Source organism: Serinus canaria, chromosome 15, assembly GCF_022539315.1.
Source record: "Serinus canaria isolate serCan28SL12 chromosome 15, serCan2020, whole genome shotgun sequence".
Classification (NCBI taxonomy): domain Eukaryota; kingdom Metazoa; phylum Chordata; class Aves; order Passeriformes; family Fringillidae; genus Serinus; species Serinus canaria.
In genome coordinates this window covers 9,361,534-9,387,496 of record NC_066329.1, presented here as the reverse complement: position 1 = coordinate 9,387,496, position 25,963 = coordinate 9,361,534, and the positions used below count along the sequence as shown (strand labels likewise).

The following is a 25,963-nucleotide window of genomic DNA, read 5'->3' as shown; positions in this document are numbered from 1 at the left end:
TCCACTTCTCTGTGTTTCCTGCTCAAGCACACAACCACTGCTCAAGCACCCAGGCAGGATCCAGGTGGATCTCCCCGAGGAGCAGAGTAGGCTGGAGCTGCTCCTGGTGCTCCAAGGCTTCCTCTCCTGGGAATTACAGAGGGAATCCAGATCTACCAAGGGCACAGAAGGGACAGGCAGAGCAGCACCTCCCAGAGGAGTCACTTAGCTCAGCTGAGCAGGGATCCCAGAGGACACAACCCTCATCCCTCCTGCCTTCTCCAACCCTGCAAAACCTCCCTGATATTGTTCCTCACGATGTTCCCTGCGCTCCCTCCAGAACCAGAGCAGTTTGTCCATCACCCAGTGGAAATGTGCAGGGAAGTCACCAGGGAAGCAGCACCTTACCTTGTGCCATCTTCCACAGGGGTGGAACTGAAACAGGAGGGCACCAGGGTGGCTCCAGCTCAGGCTTCCCAGGGAGTTTTCACTCCTATGCTGCCAAGAGGCTCCTGACAGTCCTTCCATGCCCAGGATGGGAACAGTGCCACATGACTCTGCTCCTGCTGAAACACCTCCTCAGCTGCCAGGGCCGCCAGCCAGGTGGCATCTCTGCCCAGCCACCCCTGAGCAAGCAGCAGGCTCGTCCTCTGGAGTCCTCTGAAATTCCCAGCAATGTCTGAGGAGCAGCCCTGGGATGACAGAGCGACCTTGGGAACTGTCTGTGCTGGAGTGGGAGCAGAAGTTGTGGCAGTGGTGACCTTCCCATCCCAGCTCTGATTCTAGCACGAGCCTGCTCAGCACCTCCCCACGTTCATGTCCCTGCTCACCATCTCTTGGTGACACCAGTCACACATCTATCCATCAGGAAGCTTCCAAGCAGCTGCTCTGCAGGGCTGATTGAACCAACAGGCTCTGCCTGCTCAACCCCAGCACTGCAGGAACCACCCTTGGAGGAGGTAAACAGGGAACAGCTCCCACGACCCAGCCCATCACACCAGGAACCACAAACATGACAACAACGTGACTCTGCTGGGATGAGCCTGGGAGACTCCTTTATTTCCACAGTCACACTGAGGGGTGTGTCTGCACCAGCAGCAGGTTCCAAACACAGCTATCCATCCCTCAGTCTAAGCAGCCACCACCACAGCCCACCCTGGCCACCACTGACTGGGGACACTGTCAGAGCAGAAAGGGGATACAAAACCTCTTTGGTCCCATCAGCTAAGAGGCAACTTTGGGGTCTGCAGAGTGTGGGCAAACAGAGCAGAAAGAGCAGTGAAGTGAGGTCCTGCAGCAGGAGGGAGGGAGCACAGGCTGAGGGACACTCACACCATCCTCACCCAGCCTTTGTGAGGCTGCACAGCCAGGTGGGCACAAGGAGGGCAGGGCTGGGCTGGACCATCACTGACCAGGGAGGTGTGGAGGGACAGGGACATCCCCCCAGAGTCACCTATGGCATAAAAACCTCATGGGAGCAGCCAAAGGGGGACTGTGAGCACTGCAGCTCTTGTTCTGCTCCCATGTGACAACAGGCAGGCACTGCTAACCAAGGTAAGGCACGACGTCATGGAAGGATCATTCCCATGGATTAGGGGACAGAAATAAAGCCAAAGCCTGACCAGGGCAAGTGCAGGCACAGATAGTGGCTGACTGACATCTCTGAAAGGCAGCAGGGCATGGGGGCTGTGTAACTCACAGCAAGGTGAGGTTTTACCTCAGATTAAGGCACGTGGGGAGTCTGCAGATCACCAAGGAGTCCCTGTAAAGTCCATGTAAACCAAGAGCCCCAAGATGCTGCGTTCTGTCCTCAGTCTTTGGTAAATGCTGTCAGTGACACCTGCATCGGCCCACAGCGTGCTGCAGGACAGGGCAAGGATGTCCCTTCCTCAGGGCCAGGCAGGCTGGAGCCCCCACAGTGGCAGGGCAGGACCTCCTGCCTGAGATTTTCCTTACTGGAGATGAGCATTCCGCAGGGCTCAGCCATTGTGAGCACAGCAGCTCACAGCAGGTTCACCCCATGCTTCAGCAGCTTCTGCTTGGCCTTGCTGGGCAGGCTGAAGGCACTGTCATGAGGGTTGGGGACGCCTGAGTTGCGGAGTGGAGCTCCCAGCTGCTGGAAGTAGGTCTCCTGGACAGGATTCCTGCAGGCATACACGGCTGTGGAGGCGTTCCTGGAGGGGCAGGGAAAGGCAGGGGTCAGATTGACAGCTTTGGGCAAGATTCACAGCTGGGCACTGGGCTCCCAAGTTTTGAGAAGGACTTTCAGATGTCTCAGCATGGAGCTGAACAGGCACCAAACCCCTGAAGGCCAACTTCTAAAGGGTCCTGGCATCCGGGAAAGTGAGATAGCACAAAATCATTTCGTTTGGGAAAGACCTCCAAGACCATCAAGTCCAACCTTTGACTGAGTCTAGCTCAGTGCTCTGTAGCTCAGTGCTCTGGACTGGGTGACAAGGTGGGGATTGGTCACAGGTTGGACACAATGGTGTGGGAGGGCTTTTTCAATCTTAGTGATTCTGGGATTCCGTGTGTGGCCACGCTCCAAAGATTCCCCTTGCTGCCAGCCCAGCCCAGGACACCACGAGCCTGGAACACTCCTCGTGCCTTGACATTCCTCCTCTCCCACTGCTGCTGGCCACAACTAAATCCCAGCACAGCACCTTGCAGCAGGAACCACATGTTCACTCACAGGTGTGATGAAGCTCAGACAAGAGTCAGATTCAGTCACCACCAAAGCTGTGATTAAAAACATTAATGAAGACTAAGAATGCCCCCTCCCAGAGTATTGCCTGCAGGAGGGCTGGCAGGGATCAAAGCCAAGGACCCTGGATTCCTCCTCGAAGGAGGAAAGCAGCAACTGCTATGTTTGCTGACACCCTTCTGTGACAACTCTCCATAAAAGAAAGCAGTTTTAGTCATCTTGTTACTCAGGCTGATTCACACATGGAGTTGCTTTTTTCGGGGTAACAGGGAACATGCCAGCTTAGCCAGTCAGTTTAGGATTGGATTTAAGGAGCCAGAGAAGCTCATGCTAAACAAGGAGTTCTCCAGCACTGAAGTGTGTGATTCACATTCCCTTGGCAAGTAGTGCCAGAGTTACTGTGTAATTCCCAGGAGCATCTTTATTTCATCATGTTTTGGACAAACAAGCAGGACCAGGTGGGTGGAATCTGTGCACTCCCAGCTCACTTGAGGAAAGGGGTGTCCCATGTCCTGGGAAAGGGCTCTGGATGTCAGGAAAAGCTCTGGGTTTTGGGGAGGGCTCTGGCTGTGATAAGACCATCCTGCCTGGTGCATCACAATTGAGTTTGCCATGCACATCACAGTGTGTTTCCAACCCAACAAGCCGTGCAAGAAAACAATATCTAGGTTGCCAATTCTGGGAGCCTCTGGCTCCCTGCCGAGACACAAATTTATTAGGAACAGCTAAATTTAAAACTGTGTCTTAGAACCTTACAGTGCCAGGAACTGGCATTGTGTGAGTGTTGCATCTTAATCCAAGCCATGGCACCACTCAGCTGTGCCCTCAGTCCACCCTCCTGGTGCCACTGCAGCCTCTCAACATCCAGGAACCCACAAGTCAAAGGAAACTTAGGGAATAAAGCAATGTGACTGGTCCTTGGGTGTGGTAACAACCTGGTCAGAACCCAGCCAGCCTTGGAAAGGGGTTCTGCCCTTCTGTAACCACCTGGGGCAGGAGGGCTGTGAGCACCCCTTACCTGATGATCACTTCTGAGGCCGTGGGGAGCTGGCTGAAGTCGGAGTGGATGAGTGTGGCCGCCCTCAGGAAGTGCCGGTCCAGGGGCCCAGGGGTGTGGGGCAAGTTGGCTGCACAACAGGAGAGAGGGGTGTTAAAAACCCACTCTGCAGTGTGCCCCCATTCACTGAGCAGGAAAAGGCTCTGGAGCTCACCACACACCCTGGGCAGCTGCAGAACAGGCTGGGGACACCCTCAATCCCAACAAAGCTCAACCAACAGGGCCCTTGATCTGGGCTCTGTGGTGGGAGCTCTGCTGAGAAAGTGTCTGAGGTGTGAGAAAAGGTTCCCATAAACCCCATTCTCCTCATTGCTCCCTCCTGCAGGCCCTGAAGATGAAGACTCACCTGTGAGGACATTCTGGACACAGTCATAGTGTGTGAAGCTGTAGTTTGTCCTGGCTGAGGCTGAAGAGTCCTTGGGCAGGGTCTCCCTGAGGTGAACCTCGAGGCCATTTAGGGAGGCCAGGCTGCTGTGGTACTGCAGGAAGAGGGAAAGGCAAAGCTCAGAGCCTCACCTGGGCTTCAAGGAGGTCCTGGGAGGAGTTCAGGTGACAGAAGGACCGGACCCTTCCTCGCTCTGCTGTCCAGGCTCCCACCTAAAATGGCTGAGAAATTTTGGCACGGAGGGAACAGACAAGTTACAAAGATCCCAAGGCAGTGATGGGGCTCTGAGCAACCTGGTCCAGGGGGAGCTGTCCCTGCCCATGGCAGGGGTTGGAATGGGATGGGCTTTAAGGTCCCTCCCAACCCAAACCAGTCTGGGGTTCTACGACTCAGAAAAGAGCCCTCCAACCTGACAATCAGCCATTAAGCCACCTGATGCTACTAATTACAGGAAAATGCAAGGCCCCATTAATTTACTATCAACCATTACTCTCCAGGGCTTATTTCACATGATTTACAGCCCCAGCAAGGGACATTCCTTTGCTTACACCGGGCAGTACAAACACACACAACAAAGCACTGAATGAATGCCAAGCTGCTATTCTGGATGGATTTTCAGTAGCCCATAGGTCCTGATCATGCTGAGGCTCCCTGGGCACAGGCAGGGCACAGGCAGGGGTCCCCCACCACTCCTGGGAAGATTAACTCCATAATCCTCATCCTGCCAATGCGCTTTCCCCTACTGGGGAGAGGATCAAGCCTTCGTTCAGCAGGATGGCAGTGCCTGGCCTATCCTTGACCCCTGTCAGGGCACAGATTTTCCTTTCTGTGCAGTGAAATGAAGGGATAAGACCTAAAGAGCAGCAGGAGGCGAGGCCAAGAGCCTCCCACTCCACAGGGAAAGTCTGGGATGGAACCCACCCTCCCAGAGGTTCACAGCTGCACAAGTAGCATATTTTACCCTTCTTTGGTGTCATTTGGGGGCCTCAAAGCATTCAAAAAAACATTAATTATAACTAAGCTTTGACATCCCTGAGAGCTGAGGGTCATTTTTACCCTACAGATAAACAAAGGACAGACAAGCTGAGGTTGTGCCTCAAATCCAGCAGCAGAGCCCAGCTGCCCCTCCTTCTGGGACAATGGGACATGCAGGGCCCCTCTCCTAAGGGATAACACACCTGCACCCACGGGAGGATGCAGCAGAAGAGCCCAGCCACAGCTGAATTCCAAGCTGTGTGACAGCGCAGTTTTGGTGAGATCCAAAACAAGGGTACGTGAGATGGAAGCAGGATGTCTGGAAAAAGAGGAACCTGAATGGAATGAGAGCTTGTCAGCCCAGGGCAGCACATCAAGGAAGATGGACTGTGCAATTCTGTGCAATAGGGATTCCGCTCTCCAGCCTGACAATTCCCACCTGCCTGTGTCCCCCCTGCTGATCCAGACGAGCAGAAAGGGGACAAAGTGCCATGTCTGGTGCAAAGGACCCTGGTTGCACCTCGGGGCTCAGCTGATTTGGCAGCAATCCCAAGCCAGGCACATCAGCCCTGCTGTGCAGAGCAGACATTCCCCAGCTCCTGGGGTCCCAGGTGTCCCACAGCTCCGAGGGGAAGGAGCAACCTTGAGGCTCTGCATTAGTCTGAGCTTCCCTCCACCTTCCAGTCTGGCTGGGGAAGGAAATTAGGTTGTTCCTATGGCAACTGGCATATCAAACAGGGCTCTGCAGCTTTGACTCAGCTCCTGGTAGGGAGGCAGAGGCCAGGCAGCAGCTCTGCAGCTGATGCTTCCAGGGAAAGATGGGGGGCCAGGACATCCTTTCCCTGCAGCCCCATTATCTCTGCTCACAGGGGAGTCTGGGCACCCAAATCCCACCACAGGGATATTTGGAATTGCTCTGGTGTTACACAGGTGCAGTGCCCTCGTGGCATCCCTGTCCCCAGCCCCAGGGAGCAGCCTGGAGCTCCCACAGCCAAGGGAACCTCTCTGGGTCCTGCTGCCAGCCACGTCTGCGGTGCTCCCCAAGGGAGAGGCAGTGACGTGCAGGCTGGGGCTGCAACACAACCAACCTCCCTTCCCAAAAACCACCAAACTGACAGGGATCCCCAGCGAATCCCAGCTCCAGCACGGGCCCCTGGCAGCCCGCGGGTGTCTGTCACACCCCCACACTCTGCTCCGGAGCCGGCAGTGCCAGACAACAGCAGCAGCACCGGGAGCCGCCTGTGAGACGCGGCTGGCCCCGCTCCGCTCCGACAGCTCCCACGCAGCCGCGGCTGCCGAGCCCGCCACAGCTCGGAGCAGGTGATGGAGGCACCAGGAGCACGATTCAACACTCCCTCCTCAGCTGTGAGCCCCGTGCCCCCCAGCAGTGCAGCTGCAGTGGGGCAGAGCTTTCCCACTCACCACGTCCTCCACGGCGCTGCGGTCGCGGCGCAGCTGCTCCTCAGCCAGCAGCGACAGCACCAAGCCCTGGATGCAGTGAACGTAGAGGCTCAGCTGGGCTGGCTCACCCCCTCTGCCACCCAGCCTGTCCCTGCTGCTGGCACATGGCCTGTCCCCTGCAGGGGCACTGGGCAGAGCCTCCTGAAGCTCTGGGACCAGTGGCTGCCTCCTGCTGTGGAGCTGTGTGTGTCCAGCAGGGCCTGGACAATCCAAGCCCCACCCGTGGTCACCAGCTGTGCTGTCACTTCTCCCAGACACACGGTCCTGGCTCACAGGCCATGGCTTGTCCTCCTCACTGGATTTTCTTCTGTTCAGCTCCTGGGCAGGAGAGGGAACAGCTGAACTGTGGCTGACTGAAAGGGAATTTTGGGAAGCACAGTGACCAACATCAGAATCCACAGGGGATTCCCCCTTGTCCTGGCTCTCCTGCTCCCAGGAGTAAGGGTTGGGAAAGGAAAAGCCTTCCAGGTATGGACCTGTAGTCCAAGTACATTCAGTCTGGAGTGAGGAAGGGCTTGGGAGCTTCTCTGTGTCGCTCTCTGAGGGGAAGGATGTTTTCCTGCTGAGCTCTGAGCTTTCACTGCCTGTTCCACTCAGGTTTGCGGCTGGAGAATTCCTTGTGCCGGCTCCCATTCCGGAAAAGTCCACCAGAGGACTTGCAGGGCTGCCCAACTGCACAGCATCTCCTGGGGCAGGTGTTCCTGATTTATCCTCGTGGGACTTCTGCACAGAGATTCCACCTAAGGCTTGTTTTTCATGAGCTCCTGTTGATTCTGGAACTGCCTGGGAGCAGAGAGCACTCTCCTCTCCTCTGGGGCCTGCTGGGGACATGGGTGACCTAGTGGGAGATAACAAGTGGATGAAACACTGAGCAGGATCTGTGTGGAGTTATCCCATAGCTGCTAACCCCACTGGCTCCTGGCAATGATCAATGGCTGGCCACTGATCAGTGGCTGATCCATCCCCAGCTACAAAGAGACCTGGGAAAAGGATGGGCTGAGGTCTAACACCGGTCAAAAGCCTGGGAATCTTACACTGCAGTCTCCTGGGAATGTCCCTCCCTTGTCCACAAAGTAGTGCTGAGGGACAAGAGCTCACAGCTAGTCTGGGGAAGCAGCTCTGCTCCAGGCTGCTCCCAGCAGGGATTTGGACATGGGAATTCTGCCCAGCCTGAGGGGCTCAGGCAGCTCCAAAGGCACTGACAGAGCCTGAGTTAGCTCCAGGGAAAACAGTGACAATGGGAACAGGGACACAGTGTGAGCTCCTGCTGTGAATCCTGCCTCTGGGTCAGGCTGGTCTCCTACCTGGCCATCCACTCCACGGGGAAGTCCCGGAGAGCAGAGACCTCCTCTGCTGTGAGGAACACCGGCAGGACTCGGACACCCGGCGGCAGCAGAGGCTCTGCAAGAGCAGGGGAGAGGGAGGATTCAACAAACATGTCCCAGCTTAAAACCACAATCCAAACTGTCAAGGACATATTTTATGAAAAATCCTTTTGACAGGATTTTTCTCCTGAGAAGCTGAGAGGCCTCAGAAATGAAATGTAAACAATAATTATCTGCTGCTGTGGAATGCAACAGCTGCATCCTTGACTGGTCCATGTAAGTTGCTTCTACTTGATGACCAGTGAGAGGTCCAGCTGTTTTGGGACTCTGGTCAGTCACAAAATTTTATTATCATTCTTTTCTATTCCTTTCTAGCCTTCTGATGAAATCCTTTCTTCTATTCTTTCAGTGTAGTTTTAATACACCATTTTCTCTTAATTATATATCATAAAACAATAAATCAGCCTTCTGAAACATGGAGTCAAGATTCTCATGTCTTCCCTCATTCTGTGACCCCTGTGAACCCCACCACACCAAACCCCATCAGTCCAAAGGCTTCTGCAGGAGCTGCAGGCCTGCCATGATCCTGCATCCCAACTGAGGTGGGCAGCCTGCTCCCACCCTCCCAGCATTTTTCCATCCCTTCATGCCTGACACAGTTAAATTCCCCCTCAGTGTTTCCATCCTGGCAGATCAGCTCCACATTGATGCTGAGAGGGGATGGCTGGAGGTTTGGACTACAAGCACCAACCATCTGTTGTCAGGGCCTGGCAGTGGCCAAGTGGCCACATGGGGAATTGGAATCAAGGCAGGCATGGCTGGGAATCTGCAGAACTGGAATCAAACCCAAAAGAGCAAACCCAGCAGAAGGAGCTGGTTCTGATCACACAGCACAGGCTGGCTGGTGGCAGCAACACCCTCTGGGATATTTTGGAGCTATTCCAGCACCCAGAACAGCTTGGGTGTGAATCCCAGAGAACCAGCCTGTGCTCCCATGCAGGGAAGGCAGCCCAAAGGATGCAGCTGGATGCTCACCAGGCTCCTGCAGCTCCTCAGCTCCAGGCTCACTCTGCAACAAAAGCCAAAAATCAGCTCAGTGCATGGATCAGGGACACCAGGACACCTCTGTCACCCTCCTAGTCCCCCAAGGCTGCAGCAGACCCCACAGTAGCCCCCCAGCAAACGCTGGAACTGTTCAGTGCTGGGAAGTGTTTTGGTCCTTAGGGAGCTCTCAAAGCCAAGGGGAGCTTCCCAAGAACCAAAATACACCTAAAATTCAGGACAGAGCCCAGATTTATCATCACCACCTGCTCAGGGAACAGAAATTCCCTTCATTCAAGCAGAAGAAAAGCAAAGGTTGCCTTTATATCTGCATACTGATGGCTTTTATAGAACATCTTGTTCACATACATACTAATTTTTGACAAGTTTTAAAGCAAATGAAAACTGCTGTTTGTCAGAGACTCATTTGGTGGATTTCCCAGTAAATACCAAAACTTGTGTAAAAAGCAAGTCAAAACACCACATAAATGAGAACTCATGAATTCAGTAAGTTAAAGACTGGGGAAAAAAAAAAGCTAATTCCTAGTGCAGAAGTCTTGGAACCTTTTTAAATCATAAGCAATAAAAGCTTTAAGCACCATCACCAATATTTGTCCTTCCCCATGGTGACACATGCCAGATCTGTGTGACAGGAGCTCCCACACCACATCCTTACAGGAATCTGCTTGCAGGGAACGTGTTCAGTACCATACCTGGCCTGGGGACTCGCTGCCCTGCAGGAGGACTTTGGCAGTGAGTGGAGGTGGCAGCTGGGTGCTCACAATCCTGAAAGGACACAGCAAAGTCAGAGAAACACAGAATGGTTTGGCTTGAGAGGGAACCTTAGAGATCATCAGCTCAGACAACTCTGATGACATTTGGTGACAAAATGTCTCTACCAGACAGACCAGAGGCACAAGGTGACACACCCTGGTGCAGGACAAGGCTCCCAAGTCCCTCCTCAAGTCAAATGTCCAGGTCCTTTCACTCTCAGGTGATGCAGTGACTCACTCCAGTGTCCTGCAGCTATGAGGTCACTCCCTGGCAGATGCTCTCCCTGTGGCACATTTCCAGTGCTTGTAAAAGGTGTCACTGGAACAGTTCATGACAAAGAAAAATGGCACTTGAGCACCGCTGCCAAGGAATTCTCGGAATTCCCCACCTCCTGTCTTTCAGGGCCACCTTGGAGGCTTTCCTTGAAGTCATTCAGTCATCTTTGATTGAAGGAATCTGGAATTTCTCCTGGGGAATCCTGGCTCATCCCCCTGTGCACTTCCTGTCAGTACAGACAGTGGTCCTGGCCAGCAGGTCAGACAAACCCAGGGACACATGGACACACCTGCACTGAACTGCACACCTGCAGAGGGAACACTGCTGGGAGAGCACAACATCCACTCATCTTCCTTTTCCTGGGTGACTTCCCTCAAAAAATTCTCAGAAATTCAATCCTCGCATCCTGCTGAGTATCAAACCCAGCAGATTTCTACTAAAACCCAAGTCTTGAACTCCTTCATGGTGATGAGCACAGAAAGACTTTTCACAAGGGCCTGGAGTGGAAGGACAGGGAGGCAATTAATTCAAACTGCCACAGGGCAGGGCTAGATGGGATATTAGGGAGGAATTCTTCCCATGAGGGTGGTGAGACCTTGGCACAGGATGCCCAGAGAAGCTGAGCCCTTGAATCCCTGGAAGCATCCAAGGCCAGGTTGGATGAAGTTTGGAGCAACCTGGGCAAGTGGAAAGTGACCCTGCCCATGGCAGAGGATGGAACAGGATAGGATTTAAGATCCCTTCCAATCCAAGCCATTCCATGATCCCACGATTCCATGACTCAGTCTCAGTGACCCACAGACAGCCAGGGACTGCCTGGCCTGAAGCTCTTGAACAACCAGGAGCAGCCCTGGCTCTGCTCCCTGGATGCACTTCAGGACCCAAGCCCTGGAAAGGGGTGGATTTAACCCTCCAGGGAACAAACACCTGGTTACTTACAAGCCTTTGTAGAGGATGCAGCCAGCCAGGACATGGGGAGAGCGCTGGCACGTCTGCAGGATGAGAGCTGCCTTCAGCAAAAGCAGGGGATCCACCTGGGCAGGGAGAAGCAGGGCAGTGAGGCCACAGCATCCTGGGAAAGCTCCAAACAAACAAACACAGTGGCACTGGGACACTGCAGACAACAGGCGCTTACCTTGGTTTTGTCCAGATGCCAGAGAGAATTGAAAATCCTGTGGAGTTCACTGGTGTTTTTTAGGATGTGTTCAATGCACCTGTCCCACTCCCTGCTCAGCTCCTCCTGGGAAAATGCCTGTGGGTGACAAAACCCCCACAAACACTGTCACTGCAAAGTGTCCAAGCACTTGGGATGGGAGATGCAATCCACAGGGCCTGCCAGGTTAAGGTCAGGAAAAGGTGGGAGACAATACTGAGGGGAAACTCTTTAGGGTGAACATCTGGGAAAGGTTCAGCAGAGCCCCCCAGGACCTCGGAGCAATGGCAGGGATGACCTGCTCACTTTTCCAGGTCCCGTTTCTTGGATCTGTGACCCTTGGCAGGAGGAAGGCAACACAAGGGAACAATGCAGAGCTGGGACATCACAGAAGTGTTTAAATCTCCCCAAAAGTCACCGTGTCCCCAGTCCCTCATTACCATGTCCCAGTCTCTTGTTACCATGTCCCCATTTTCCCAGTCTCTCCTTACCATGTCCCAGTCCCCTGTTACTGTGTCCCCATGTCCTCAGTCCCTCACTACAATGTCCCAGCCTCTCCTTACCATGTCCTCACATCCCCAGTCCCTTGTTACCATGTCCCAGTCTCTTGTTACTGTGTCCCCATGTTCCCAGTCCCTGGTTACCACTTCCCAGTCCCTCATTACTGTGTCCCCACTCCCCCAGTCCCTGGTTACTGTGTCCCAGTCCCTTGTTACCATGTCCCCACATGCCCAGTCGATCATTACTGTGTCCCAGTCTCTTGTCACCCTGTCCCCATGCCCCCAGTCCCTTGTTACCATGTCCCAGTCCCTGGTTACCATGTCCCTGTCCCTGGTTACTCTGTCTCCATGCCCCCAGTCCCTTGTTATGGTATCACAGTCTCCCGTCACCCTGTCCCACTCCCCCAGTCCCTGGTTACCATGTCCCAGTCTCCTGTCACCCTGTCCCCACTCCCCCAGTCCCTGGTTACCGTGTATGCACCGCGCACGGGGCCGTGGTAGAAGGTGAAGAGGCCGATGAGCTGCTCCAGGAGCCGCCGGCAGCTCACGTCAGGCAGCTCCACGGCACAGCCCAGAACCTGCAGCAGACACAGCAGGGGATGCAGAAGGTTGCCTGACAGAACTCGGGCACGACAAGTGAGAACAGCTCTCATCGCTTTTACACAAGGACAGACAGCTCTGTGCAGGCAGACACCCCTCGGAATCACAGTCACAGGAAAAGGAAATGCAAACATACCCACACAAGAGCCCTGGCACAGACAGGATAAATAAATATCAGAAATGCAGCGCTTCAGACACACTCCCTTCCCACGTTAGATGACCTAACTTGGTGCTTTAATAGCTAAGTACTTCAAAATATTCAAATTAACTCATTATTAATGTTATGGTGATGCTCCATCTAGTTTTTGAATTGCTGAACAGAGGCAGCAGTGCCAATTAAATGGGGCTGATTGGCCTCAGCCCAGTTCCCAGGGGATGGTTTGGGGCACTTTTGTCACAACTGTCACATGCTGCTCTTTATATTCTAAATGTCTGTGGACACTGACAAAGCTCTGGGGATGCTGAGGGCTCGAATGAAAGAACAATCAGGCTATCAAACAGAGACTGTGTCCTTACAAACTGCAGCCCCATTCCTGGAATGCCAGGTTGCACTGGGACAGGGGAAGGTGTCCCTGTCCATGGCAAGGAGTGGAACTGGATAAGTTTTAAGGTCCCTTCCAACCCAAACCAGTCTGGGATTTTGGGATTCTGTTTCTAGCCAGGACCATCTTAAGAATTTCCCTTGGGTGTGGGCACAGAAATGAAGTACTGGAAATTTTTCTGCAGGAAGCTGAAGTGACCGCCAGGCCACAGAAAACAGAATTTAAGTTATGAATGAAATGAAACTTGTGCACTGCAAGGACCCTCCCCAGCTCTCCCTGGGCGCAACTCACACCCTGGAAAAGAATCAGATCTCTTTGTCTGATCCCGTCCTTCAGCCCCTGGCTGGTTTCACTCTGTGACTGCTCTGGAGCTCCTGAACTCACCCAGAGAAAGTCTCCATCCACCACCACGGCAAACTTGAGCTTCCTGAGGCGGACGAGGCTGGGAGGGGCCCCGGAGATCTCGGTGAGGCAGCGAACAACCCCGGCCATCTGCCCACACAGCAGCTCCTGCTGCTCTGGGATGGTCTGCCAGGGAGAAAAGGCTTTAACTTCCCATTAAAAGAACTCAGAAAAAAAAAAAAAACACTGCTGTTTTCAGGTATAAATATAAAGTAATTATAATTCAACTCAATTTGCAGAAAGGGTTGTTAGGAATTGGCACAGGCTGCCCAGGGCAGTGGTGGAGTCACCATTCCTGCAAATGTTCAGAAAATGTGTGGGTGTGACACCTGGAGACAAGGTTTAGTGGTTGGACTTGATTTTATTCCAACTTTAACAGTTCTGGGATTCTATAAATCAAACGCAGTAGAACAGGCAAATTTCTGGAAGAAAAATAATTGGATTGCTTTTTCCAGGCAGCACAAGGGCCTGGGGCTTATGGAGAGGAACTTCCATCCCTGATATGTGCTTGTTCACATCACCAGGACAGAGCTGGGCTGTGCTGGCCCATTCCTCAAGGAGGGAGTAGAGTTTAACCCCCAAGAGCCCAACCCTGCTCCACCTGGAGCTAATTGAGAATTGGGATTTCATAAAAAATTTCTTAAAACTCTTGTGACTACTAAGTAAGGATTAATCCAAACCACCTGCAAGCCCGACCCCTCCTGAGCCAGAACCATCAGCTCTACTTTACAGGTACTGAAATAAAGCAGACATTACCTGGGGAGGGTAAAAATAACAGATGCCAGCACTTGTAGGATCCCCTTCTTCCTTCACTTTTGAACCATCATAAAGGAAAAAGTAATTCCACCTAAAAAACATTGGCAGAAATGACCGTGTATTTGAAAACTGTTACCCTTCTCCCTCTCCTGTCTATTTCTACAGAAGAGCAACAAAAAGTTATTGCAAATGAAGAGACGTGATTCTTTGCACAATCACACCGAGTTTACACCCAAAAGCAGCACCAAAAAGGTCCCTCAGGGCTAAATTTGACCACTTCTGTGAGTTCAAAATAGGTTCTATAACTCCAACTCTCAGACACGTGGAAGGAGTACTGGAAAGAAAGTGGATTTGTGAGATGTTGCACCCTCAGCACACGGGATAATTGCAATTAAGAGAGTACAACAATTATTATAATTATTGAGAATTATTATCCATGTGCATCTCAAGCAGCTCCCGGGTGCTGCCTGCACCCAAAAATCGAGACAGCAGGGTCCCTCTGACGATTTGATATCATTCTGCTCAGAATTTCTTGAGCGCACGTATTCAGTAACAGTCTCCATCCTGTCCTGTCAGTCAGCACAAGCTCGGAACCAGCTTCGTGCGGGAGTTTTCCCCTAGGAATGGCCCGGGTTTGGAGCACAGGCTCTCTCACAGGCGGCACCGAGGAAGCCGCGCAGCTGCCGGGCCAGGAGGGGAAGGTTGGATCCGCTCCCGGACCGCCCCTCCACGGCCCGGGACCGAGGTGCTGAGCCCCGGGAGCTGCCAGACCTCACCCACCACCGGGGACAGAATCAGCGAAGGGCCGAAGGTGCTTCCCGGGGCACCGGCACGGGTGGGCGGGGGGCGGCGAGCGGGGAAGGGGCTCACCATGGCGCGGGGCCGGGCGCGGCGGGGCGGGACATGGCTGCGGGAGGCTGCGGCGGCTCGGGGATGCTCGGCGCGGTTCCGGGATGCTCCGGGATCCCCCAGCTCGTTCCCGCCGCCGGTTCCGGGCGCGCCCCCGGTCCCGTGACCGCGCACGTGACCGCACGCATGGCGGCGGTGGCGGGAGGGTGGCGAGCAGGGCGCGCCCGGCGGCGGCGGCGGCGGCGGGGCCTGGGCGAGGAGGAGGAGAAGGATGAGGACGAGGAGGAGGAAGGGGGTCCCGGAACCGAAGCGGTGCTGCGGCGGCTGCGAGAGGCGCGGTGAGTGCCCGGCCCCAGTCCGTGTGTTCGCTCCCCGCCGGGCCCTGCTAACGCCGCGCTCTCCCCGCAGGGACGATCTGCTGAGCTCCGGCTTCTGGGCGGCGAGCGCTGGTGAGTGCGGGGAGCGGGGGGTGCGGGACAGCGGGGACAGCGAGCCCCGGCGCCGCCGCGCTGACCCCGCCGCCCGCAGGAGCCGTGCGGGCCCCGCTGAACTCGGAGCCGCCCGCCCGCTGCGTGTGCTACGGGCTGGGCCGGTTCGGGCGCTGCCCCATCGCCCGGTACCAGCTCGCCTTCCTGCTGCTGCTGCTGGACGAGCTGCGGGTGAGCACCGGCACCGGGGGGAGCAGCGGGGGCAGCACCGGGGCGCTCCCCGCTGACGCCGCGCTGTCCCCGCAGGTGCCGCCTGCCCGCTGCGCACTGTTCGACCCGGCCTTCTCGGCGCGGGAGGCGGCGGCGCTGCGAGCGCTGGGGCTGTGCCTGCTCCCGGAGAATGAGGTGAGGAGACCCCCGGGTCACACCGCGGGGCCCGCGGAAGGGCTCGGCTGTGATGGGCTCGGTGGTTCCCGGGCAGGAGGGGAAACACGGCATCGAGGGCGCGGCCACGCTGTTCTACATGGTGCACTGCGGGAAGGCCCTGTACAACAACCTGCTGTGGAGCAACTGGAGCCCAGCGGCGCTCTCCAAGCTGGTCATCATCGGGAACAGCTTCCGAGGAATCGAGGAGAGGTCTGGGCACAGCCTGGACAGGCTCTAGTGCCTCCCACCCTGCTTTCCTCTTCTCTGTCCCCCACTTTATTGCTTCCAACAGCAGTTTCCCTGTTTTGTGCATTTTTATTGCCATAAAATTTTCAGTCATGAGCCCTCTCCCCCCTCTTCTGTCCCACCCCCATGCAGAAAACTTATCTAAATCCACAGGAATGTCATGTCTAACATGGACATCTTCTGTTATTGCAGATTGCTCACCAGAATCTTGGAGAGAGATTATTCTTACATAGCAAAGGTATGAGGCAAGGGTTTAACATTATTGTTCCATGTTGACAACACACCTTTTAATGAGAAAGGAAATGAGTTGCCATTGGAAAGAACAGGGGGGTTATTTTCAAAACCCTTTTCCTAGACACTGTAATATAAAAGCTAATCACTTTAGGATTGTTGAACATCTGCAGAACATCCTGCACACAGGGGCTGAGGGCAATGTAACACCATTCCCATCCTTACTGGCTCTGCTTTGCAGGAAGGGGCTGCTGCATTGTCTGTAACTTTTCCCCCAAATGATCTTTAGGTCTTGAAAGGAGTGGAGGAAGTGGCACTCCCCAGTCACCCCCGCTACCTGGACACCTTCAATGACACCTCTGTGCACTGGTTTCCCTTGGATAAACTGCAGGAGCTCTCCCCTGAGGTCTGGGACTTCATGGAGGAGCCGATGTACCAAGATTGTGAGGACCTGGAGATCATCAGGAAGGGGGAGGAAGCTACTGCCAAGTCCTGACCATCCCTGTGGTGGCAGGGCTGGGATCCACATCTCTTCCCATGGAAGCTTCTGTGCAGCTTAGATGGAGCTCAAATAGCAACTGCAGCACCAGGCTCTGTCCAAAGTGGCAGCACCTGAATGCTGAGGTGATGGGACATTCTTGTATTTTATTTAAGAAAAAAGTAAAGCAGAGCTTTGATTTACACTCACTGAACTCCAGCAAACTAATTCCACCAAAACCTGCCTTGGGAGCCAGTCACACTGCAGTGACTGCTCTGATTCCCTCCCCTTCCATAACAATTCAAGGCATTTGCATGTCCTACACACATTGCAAAGCATCAGGAAGGGGAAATTATCAGAGGGGTTTGTAGTGGGAGGTGTTGGGGTCTGGTTCCCAGTGCACACTTGGAAAAAGCTCCCAGCTCTCATTACTACTGAGATCAGCTCTTGATCAGTCCTGAGAACAACCAGGTTGGTTCCCTCCAGGAGAAAAAAGCCTTAGGATTCCTTCCCTCACCTCTGTGCTCTTAACCACAGCGGAGAGAGTTGGGACAGATCCTGGCTGTGTGCAGCAAAGAGGAGCCCACTGTGTGAGGGATGTTGTGGGGACAGTAATTCACTGCCAGCACAAGCTGTGACATCTGTCACAGGAGATTCAGGGGATTCAGCTAGGCCAGCCCTCACTGAGCAGAGAATGTGATCCCTCCTAACCTGCTGGTAAACCTCTGTCCCAGGTGGCAATTACAAGTGTCAGCACTGCTTGTTCTCCTTTAGCCTGGCTTCTTAGGTTGGGAAGTCTGGCCCTCCACCCTCTTACCACTGCCTGAACACCCCTTCCAATAAAACCATCCTGGCATCCAGCTCCAGTGTCACTATTTACAAACCTGGAACTTTATTCTAGGGTTACCCAGAGGCTGTTCCTGGCTGGTGACTCAGTCCCCAGCAGGGCCTCACTTGGCCATGTCTAAGGCTCTGTAGCAAGGTGGGCACCCAGATCCTCCTTTTGCACAAAGGCCTCACTTGGCCATGTCTAAGGCTCTGTAGCAAGGTGGGCACCCAGATCCTCCTTTTGCACAAAGGCCTCACTTGGCTATGTCAATGAGGCTCTGCAGCGAGGTGGGCACCCAGTTGGTCTCCCCCTGCACAAAGGCCTCACTTGGCCATGTCAATGAGGCTCTGCAGCGAGGTGGGCACCCAGGTCTTCTCCCCTTGCACAAAGGCCTCACTTGGCCATGTCAATGAGGCTCTGCAGCGAGGTGGGCACCCAAGTCTTCTCCCCTTGCACGAACACCACTCCCCTGTCGATGTAGATGACGATCCTGCCGAAGGTGTAGAGCTGCTTGCCCTCGTGCCTCTTCCCGATGACGGGCATGAAGACGATGTTGTGCTCCTCGGCCTTGGTCTGGATGAGGTCCTTGAAGTTCATGGGCACGGAGCCGGCGGCGGCGCCGATGCCGCGCTGGGCCATGTTCTCGGCCTCGCGCCGCTCCTGCATGGCCTCGTACTGGAAGTCCTTGCGCCGCTCTGTGTGCGTCAGGTACGCAATGTTCTCCCGGGCACCCGGCTGCATGTACCCACCTGGGGAGAGAACACGGTCCTGAGCTGCTGCCAGAGGGAAGCAGCTCCACTCAGGACATGAGTTGGGAGTGTGGTGGTCAAGTTTGGGCTCAGAAGGGAGTTCTCAGTTTTGGAAAGAGGGCAGATTCCAGGTGATGCTCCCTCAGGCATGCCCTTCTCTTTTACACCACGTAACTCCCAACTATCACTTATAGGTAGTAGGGAGAATCATGTGGAAGGGAACTGCTGGTTCCCTTCACCTCACCACAAAGAAAAAAATACCCAATAATGACAGCCTTAGAAGTCAAGCCCTAAAAGATGATGTCTGACTTGACAGGGCAAGGCTGGAAGAGGATCAGTTCAACAGCTCAGGAAGCCACCAAAAATCTGTTTCTGCTTCAGTGCAGTCCAGAACTATTGAGCAGCACCTCAGAGGTGTTCTTTAAGGACAGGGCAAGGCAGAGCTCACTGACTTTTGCTCATAGGAGTTACTGCCATGGTGCCAGCAGGGCCATGCCCCAATCAGCCTCCCATGCTGCCAGCCCAGAGCAGCAGAGCCACTCCCACAAGCCACCTACCCACGCTGGAGGACACGGCCCGGTTCATGATGTCAAGGGCTTCATTGAACTTGTCTTTGATGGAGGGATGTGCCAGCACCTGGTCTGAGAACATGGACTTCCAGCCCAGGTACCACTTGGTGATCTCTTCGTAGTTGGGGCTGTTACTGAGCCAAGAGCAGAGGACCTGCAGAGCAAGGGACAGGTCAAAGGCAGCACAGGGATGTCTGTGCAGGAGAGGCCTCTTTGCCCCAGAATCCCAGAGTCATTTAACATGGAAAAGAATCCAAGAGTATTGAGTCCAATGTGTGACCAATCACCCCCTTATCAACCAGCCCAGAGCACTGAGTCCCACATCCCTGGAGGTGTCCACTCCTTGGACACCTCCAGGGATGGGGACTCCATCACCTCCCTGGGCAGGCCCCCTCCAGTACCTGACCACCCTTTCTTTCCATGAGGAAATTCCTCCTGACATCCAACCTGAATCTCTCCTGGCATAATTTACCACTTGGTTTATTACTGTCATTAAAAGGAGGAACTGTTCCAATGACTACTGAGCTGAGAGTGGGCACCAATCCAGTTCAGCACCAGGGCAGCAATTCCTGGACAGGAATCACTAAAACACTCCCCAGTTAATCAAACCTCTTTCCTCAGCCCCCAGTGTCTCACCTGCAGCCACTTTGGGAAGAAGTGTTTCTCCAGCAGCCCAACGAGGCTGGAAACAGAAATCATCCCCTCCCAGTCGATCACCCAGTAAAAAGCATCCATGTGCTGCTGGTGAGGGTTGATGATGAGCTCATTCAAACACATTCCTGGGAATGGAGAGGACAGTTAAAAAAAAGCCTCACTCAGTTTTATCTCTCAGTAACCTGACCTCTTTCACCACCAACACACAGAACTTGAGCAGCACCTTTTTGTTATCCTAAAGGACAGTGGGGATCTTTGGCTATTCCTGCCACAGAATGGTGCATTTCCACTTCCAGTGATTACAATTTGCAGCCAGAACTGAGAAACTAAAAGCACTTGACTATTTTTTAACCTTTGAGCCTCTTTGCATTACAAAACTCATGGAGAAAAAGAAAAAAAGTAGAACAGACCAAGGAATTCAAGAGTAACAGAGAGACATCTTACAGCCCGGTCCTACCTGAAGCTCTCAGATATTCCTACCAGCTGGAGATGGATGACTTATAAAAAATAAGACAGAAAACCTAGAGAAAAACCAGAGTAATTCCTTGTATTTTTCTATCTTTCTGCTTCTGCACAGGACTGGTAGCAGAAAATCAGAGGCAAGCTTGGTCTAACCTCACTAACAACAATCTCTGAAGTAACACTGGCACCCACATTAGCAAGGACCTTTCCTTTCGGGGGGAAGGTGCCACTGCCAGCAGTGTCTATTGTCTCACCGAGTTTTGGCACGATGTTCTTGACCATGAAAGCCTCCCAGGAGCCAGGAGTGAACACATCCTTCCAGGGCTGAAGGATGAGCTTGGCAGAGGAGTCGCTGGGGTGCCACTTCTGCAGGGCATTGGCCAGCTTGTTGCGGATGGGCGAGTACAGCGGCTCCAGCCGCGCCTGCATCAGCGGCAGCCAGGGATGAATCCACGAGTGGATCGGCACCGTGTCCGTCAGAGGATTCCAGCTCTCCACCTTGGGGCACAACAGCAAAGATTAACTAAATCCAGCCACCAGCAGTAAATTTTTTTGAAGCATAAAGAGCTCTGTTACAACCCCCGAGTCCTCAATCCATTGGCAGGAGTTGCACACTGGTGTTTGGGAGTTCCAGCTGGAATTCAAACACTGGCTCAGAGCACGACTTTGCTTTCCCCTGCCCTCTTCTCTCACCTCCTTCTGCAGCTTGGGGAAGATGAGCTGATCCAGAATGTTATCCAGTATCCACACAGGGACAACGTTCACCCAGCTATCCAAGAAATCCACCATGGATCCGCAGTTCCTCGGCTGCCACCGCGCCACGATGTTCCTGACATATGGCATCCAGATCTCCCACATCAGCCTGGCAAGAAAACCCAAATAAATTAATGTGAGGCTCAAAGCTACAGCCTGGGCCTAAATAAATTAAATGGGAGCTGTTAGCTAAAGCTGCTTCTTTTCTATAGCTGAAAACTGGATTTTAACAGACCCAGCAAGGGAATCCTCAGGAAAAGCTCCCTTGTGTCTGCTCTTTTTCATCCCCAAGGAAGCAGCACAGGAAGATGCCGCACAAAGTACAGATCATTTGTTCTTTACCTGTGGAAAGCATCTGTTGACAGGTCCTGCCCACTGTGGGATAACAGCTGATCGTTTTCCAGAAGGCTCTTCCACTTGGCTATGATCTCTGTGCCATATGTACAGTCCTGGGAATGACAGGGCACAAATGGTCCATATCCTTTCCCATTAATTCCAGCTGGGATCTGCACAGAGCAGGCTGAGGGTGTGCTGAGCACAGCCAGCAATTTCATCTCCTCTCGGGGCAAGCCAGGAGCTTGCAGTCTTAATTCCAGAATCCCACAATCACTGAATTTGGAAAAGAACTCCCAGACCACTGAGCCCAACCTGTGCCCCTCCCCACCTTGTCACCAGCCCAGAGCACCAAGTGCCACATCTGTCATTTCTTAAATGACTTTTAGTAAAGTCCTGCCAGAGAAAAATCCCACCTTGCAGTACTAACACACCTGCAGGGAGAGGACAGTCTGAACTTTTGCAGGTGTACAGAGAGATGCAGACTCTATTCCAGTGTAAATGGCACTGAGAACAGATTGTGAACCTCTGGTACCTGACAGACAAACCTCCTCTGCTTTTTGCTGAAGAACAACAGCTAGAGATTTGTTCTTCACCAATTCTTTCATCCCAACACTCATAAAAGGGATTTGTTTTAGCCTTACAAATGCCTAAATTTTTACCCAGCAAATGTCTGAGAGTGGGGACACTACAGAGTTTCATTTTGTCTCTTTTCTTTTTCTCCAGACTGATCAGGAATTTAGAATCCCAGAATCCCAGACTGGTTTGGATTTGAAGGGACCTTAAAGCTCTCCTCATTCCACCCCCTGCCATGGGCAGGGTCACCTCCCCCTAGACCACAAAGATTACTGGAGCCATCAAGTGAGAACTGCAGATAACTCACACTAACACACACCTTGAGGGGATCCCAGTTCTTGAAGTATTCCTTCATGAGAGGATAAACTATGGCCACTGCCAGGTCCACCCTGTCTGACATCCTGTACTCCTCATAGTACTTGTCCTGCAGAGTCTCAAAGATCTTTGCACACTCATCCAGGGTCAGAGGGTTCTCACAACCCGGCTGCATCCGCCTCTCACACTCCTCCACCATGTCTAGCACCTTGCTGAGGTTGCTGATGGCCTTCTCCTCGTGGGACAGCACCTCAGCCATCTTCTGGATCTCGTGGCTGAGGTTGACCACCATGTCCCTCTCGTACTGCAGCTGCCGGTCGCTCTGGATGATCTCCTGCTCCGTGATGTCGATGAGCAGCTGCAGGTTGTGCTCCAGCTCGGGCAGGGCAAAGCCCTGGGGCTTGGAGTCCTTGCCCAGGGGCTGCTGGGGGCTGTCATCTGGGATGTTGTGCTTGTGGCTGATCTGGCTGTAGCTGTAATAAACCTTCTGCTCCCGGCCTGTCATGTCGATCACCTGTCAGCACACAGAACAAATTCTCTAACAAAAAACTCTCAGCTTCAAAAAAAGGAGAAAATTCCTGACTCCAAATTGAAATCTGATGATTTCCAAGGACCTTAATTGCTCCAGGAGGCTGCTAGTGTATACTATATTTGAACAAGGGGACTGCCTCCACAATGGCCTTCTCCAGACACAAGGAATCAGAACAAATAAGAGCCAGTCTGGAATCAGAGCCAGAAGAATCTCCTCATCTCATCCCAGTTTTACTGAATGATTCTACAAGCAGTGATCTTGCCATTAGTTACTGCACTTAGAACTTTTATAATTTTATAAAGATACTTTAATATCAAATTCATAATTTTATTGAGTGCACACCAGACTAATCCCTTACTGTCCCTTTGAGGTATAAGATGGTTCAAACAATCCCAAAAAGGACAACTGTGCTTTCAGAAGTGGGTGAGTGTTGATTACAACAAATGTGAAACAATTAAGTTGCAATTAACCCTCTACACACACTGGCATTTAATATCATTTGTCACCACATCCAGGTGACACAGAGCTGTTGCATGGCTCAGGGATGAGCTCCATGAGGCTGCATAGGCAGTTGCTAGGACTAGCTTTTCTGAGGTTACCGGTGCCTAAAATCTGTTGGTGACACTAAAGGGCCCAAACTGTTCCTCAGGGGGTCACCTCTTGGCTCATCAACCTCACCTTGACCTGGGACAGCTCCTTTTGAGGGGCTGCAAGCTGCTTGCTGATCCTGCCCTTGGCTTTCAGCTCTTCCACTGTCTTGTAGCTGTACTTGGGCTTTTTCTTGCCTCCGTTCGGGTCCTTCCGCCACTGGCTGAGCTCCTTCTGAAATTCCTGAACAAAACCAGCAGAGTTGAGGTGGCTGCTCTTTGTCACACCCCAAATCTGCCTCTTTTGCAGGAAAATAACCATCAGATCAATGAGGAATTTGTACAGAAAATAAATGGGAAGTGGAAAAGCTCATGGCAAACCAGCTTGGATGCTGTGGGCCAGTCACCCACCCTATGGATTAAATGAACAGGATGTTCCTGGTCTTTTTTTTTTATTTAAACAAAAGACAAAGACTAGTTATGTGGGGGACTCTTCAAAGGAGGGATTCTAGCAAAGCTACTGAAATAGAGTGAGTCAGAAACAACAAAACATTACAGTGACAAGGAAGATCAGCCTAAATGAAATCAACATGCTCTGTGTTTGGCTTCTTATCTAAAATGAGCCCAAACAGTTCTCTGACACAGAAATTAAGAAAACTGAATTGTGGACACACAGCACAGCAGGGAAACAGCAAGAACCCCAGAAATACCTCCTCAGTTTCCTCTTCTGAGTCCACCACAGGGAAGTCCTGCAAGGACTGCGTGGTCCTCTCGGAGCCGTAAGCACCCACAGCACCTTTGCCTTTCCTCTGCTTGGCCTCGATGGGATTGATGATTCCTGGCAGGATGGGAATGGGGTCAGCAGGAGCAGTCTGTGTGCTGGGAGAGAGCTGAACAGCCAGGCTTTCCCTGTGAGTTACCAGATCAGCACCAACACCCTCCCTGGCACTGCCTGCAGCACTGTAGTGCTTCCAACATCACCAATTCCCTGTAAAATCTCTTCCTCCCAGCACACACCAAACTGCCAAAGCCTTACTCCCAGCCACATTTCACTGCCTGTTTAATCTGCCATATAAAACAGCATTTCCTTTCCCATGAGATGACCGCCTTTGGAATTTACTGCCTTTCTTCTTGCTCTTTTTCTCTTGCAAATGACCACAGGTCACTTTGAACATCCCTGACTCTCACCACAGGGCCCGGATCACTGGCAGGAAAACAAGAAGGAAGTTTAAGCCACCTGGGGCTGGCAGTTCTTTAAGGAATCCAACCTCTCCCCCAAATCCCCAGTCAATAATAAACCACCAAACACACTGACAGTACCTTGAGCATTCTTCCCCAGACCCCTTCCAGGGACATATCCCATCTTCTGGAGAAGCTTCTGCCCAATTCCTTTAGTGTGTCTCTCCCAGCTGCCAAAATCCACGAAGGACTTGGAGCCCCCTACGAAGCCTTTCTGGCTGGGCTTGAAATTTCCACCCTGTCAAAAACAAACACACAAAATCCTGCAGCCCTGAGGCTTTAAATAACCAAAGTGTGCAAAACTCCCCTCAGAAGGTTCTTCCCACACCGCCCAGCTCACTGGAACCTTGCTTGTGCATCCATGAAGCACCAGTGGAGATCCCTGAAATTCCTCAGATGGGAAAGGAAAATCCTGAAAAAACTCTGGTTGACAACCTGACAGTTCTCAGGGTCCATCACCAGATTTAGCTGAAGCTGATTCCTGATTCTTTCAGGTTTTAATTGAAAATAAGGGCTTGAGTTTTAAACTATAACATGCCTGGATTTGTCTGTTCTGTGAAAGCAGAAAAATAAAGTCTCTGAAAGGCAGGAAACCACAGGAATTCTCTTCTTTAAACCTCCAATGACCAAAGGGAATATTGAGAAAAAAATGAAAGGACTGATTCCCAAGGACACACAGTTATTATATCAATGTACAGTTGTACCAATAATTTATTATCCTGATTTTTGTTTTATCAATGTATTTGTATCAATGATACAAAATCTAGAGCAAACACTTCTCTTACTGACACATTTGGGTCCCTGGTTTAATTATTCCTCCCTTTTTTAAGGCTCTGTTACAGTCTCACTGCCCTCAACCACAGACTGAATTTCATAAACATAAAACAGAGAACAGTAAATTTCCTTGAGAACTCACTGTCTTTAACTTCTTGGGCACAAACTCCTTGGGAATCTCCTCCTGCTTCACAGGCTTCTCATCGTCATCTGAGTCCTCATCCGAGAGCTCCTCGGCCGCCGCCTTCCTCAGCCCAGCACTCACAAAGCTCACGGGGGCCGAGTAATCCCTGGAGCTGAAAAACGAGAGGCAACTCTGCTCATTCCTGCAGGAGCCTGGAGGCTGCTGTGCCATACACCCCCCAAAATGCGATATTAAAGGCCGTCGAGCTGTTTAACCCTGCTTTTACCAGGCAATCCCCATCCTCCCCCCAGCGCTGCAGAGAGCGAGCACAGGGAAGATGTCTAAAGGTGAGGGGGTCCCGAGAGTAGCCCGGACTGCTCGGGTGGGTATTCACAGCTAGGAAAGGCCCAGGGAAGCGGGGGAAGCTCTAGGGAACAGGGGGAAGCTCCAGGGAACGGGAAAGCTCCGTGGCCGGGGCAGCTCCTAGGGTCCCTGAGCGGGCCGGGGGTCCCAGCCCGGCCGTACCGTTTCCCTCCGAAGCTGGGCCGCTCCTCGTCCGAGTCGCGCTCGGCCCACACGCCGTAGGTGGCCTCCTCCTTGGTCTGGCGGTGTCGCTGCCGGTGCGGGTTGAATTCGTTCTGCAGGTCCCAGTCCGACACCTCGAAGCTCTCCATCTCCACGCCATCGTCTCCGTCCGTGCCGTACAGGTGCGACATCGACATCGTGGCACTGCCGCGATGCCCCGATCCGCTCAGGGAGCCCAAGCTCCCTCAGGAACTCCTGACCCGGGACCCCCGGCCCCGCTCACGGACCCCAGCACCGGCCCGGGCCGCGCCGCCACACCGGATGCGGCCCATTCACTTCCGGTCCGCTTCCAGC

At 53.0% G+C, this 25,963-nt stretch overlaps 3 protein-coding genes across 3 annotated transcripts; 1 reads left to right on the top strand and 2 right to left on the bottom strand.

Annotated features, from left to right (window-relative positions):
• Window positions 1-1,007: 1,007 nt before the first annotated feature.
• Window positions 1,008-14,970, bottom strand: HPS4 (HPS4 biogenesis of lysosomal organelles complex 3 subunit 2). The gene is made up of 13 exons (XM_030233349.2): window positions 14,801-14,970; window positions 13,931-14,021; window positions 13,157-13,300; window positions 12,101-12,208; window positions 11,113-11,229; window positions 10,917-11,011; window positions 9,641-9,713; window positions 8,922-8,955; window positions 7,866-7,962; window positions 6,523-7,399; window positions 4,087-4,219; window positions 3,702-3,810; window positions 1,008-2,153 (listed from the first exon to the last, which is right to left on the bottom strand). The coding sequence occupies exons 1-13, from the start codon at window positions 14,965-14,967 to the stop codon at window positions 1,982-1,984; spliced, it is 2,217 nt and encodes a 738-aa protein (XP_030089209.2). The 5' UTR covers window positions 14,968-14,970; the 3' UTR covers window positions 1,008-1,981.
• On the top strand, window positions 14,966-16,793 carry SRRD (SRR1 domain containing). Its single transcript, XM_030233352.2, has 7 exons — window positions 14,966-15,117; window positions 15,188-15,228; window positions 15,308-15,438; window positions 15,514-15,612; window positions 15,689-15,843; window positions 16,072-16,117; window positions 16,400-16,793. Exons 1-7 carry the CDS (start codon window positions 14,966-14,968, stop codon window positions 16,604-16,606), a joined length of 831 nt encoding a protein of 276 aa, XP_030089212.2. The 3' UTR covers window positions 16,607-16,793.
• Window positions 16,794-17,452: 659 nt separating this feature from the next.
• Window positions 17,453-25,951, bottom strand: TFIP11 (tuftelin interacting protein 11). The gene is made up of 12 exons (XM_009092389.4): window positions 25,610-25,951; window positions 25,103-25,256; window positions 24,268-24,424; window positions 23,658-23,785; window positions 23,039-23,191; window positions 21,833-22,342; window positions 20,947-21,053; window positions 20,545-20,713; window positions 20,106-20,349; window positions 19,372-19,514; window positions 18,724-18,889; window positions 17,453-18,166 (listed from the first exon to the last, which is right to left on the bottom strand). The coding sequence occupies exons 1-12, from the start codon at window positions 25,804-25,806 to the stop codon at window positions 17,811-17,813; spliced, it is 2,484 nt and encodes an 827-aa protein (XP_009090637.1). The 5' UTR covers window positions 25,807-25,951; the 3' UTR covers window positions 17,453-17,810.
• Window positions 25,952-25,963: the final 12 nt, after the last annotated feature.

What these genes read in the sequence shown, in the direction of transcription:
- SRRD (XM_030233352.2), top strand. Translation starts at nt 14,966, where the DNA reads ATGGCGGCGGTGGCGGGAGGGTGGCGAGCAGGGCGCGCCCGGCGGCGG. An exon ending in CTTCTGGGCGGCGAGCGCTG is followed by an intron (nt 15,229 to 15,307) that starts GTGAGTGCGGGG and finishes CGCCGCCCGCAG; the next exon opens with GAGCCGTGCGGGCCCCGCTG. An exon ending in GCCTGCTCCCGGAGAATGAG is followed by an intron (nt 15,613 to 15,688) that starts GTGAGGAGACCC and finishes GTTCCCGGGCAG; the next exon opens with GAGGGGAAACACGGCATCGA.
- HPS4 (XM_030233349.2), bottom strand. Translation starts at nt 14,967, where the DNA reads ATGCGTGCGGTCACGTGCGCGGTCACGGGACCGGGGGCGCGCCCGGAA. An exon ending in GCGCCCGGCCCCGCGCCATG is followed by an intron (nt 14,022 to 14,800) that starts GTGAGCCCCTTC and finishes AATGTTTTTTAG; the next exon opens with GTGGAATTACTTTTTCCTTT. An exon ending in TGTCCAGAATGTCCTCACAG is followed by an intron (nt 3,811 to 4,086) that starts GTGAGTCTTCAT and finishes CCTGTTGTGCAG; the next exon opens with CCAACTTGCCCCACACCCCT.
- TFIP11 (XM_009092389.4), bottom strand. Translation starts at nt 25,806, where the DNA reads ATGTCGATGTCGCACCTGTACGGCACGGACGGAGACGATGGCGTGGAG. An exon ending in AGAACTGGGATCCCCTCAAG is followed by an intron (nt 21,054 to 21,832) that starts GTGTGTGTTAGT and finishes TGTCATTCCCAG; the next exon opens with GACTGTACATATGGCACAGA. An exon ending in TCAACAGATGCTTTCCACAG is followed by an intron (nt 20,714 to 20,946) that starts GTAAAGAACAAA and finishes TTTTCTTGCCAG; the next exon opens with GCTGATGTGGGAGATCTGGA.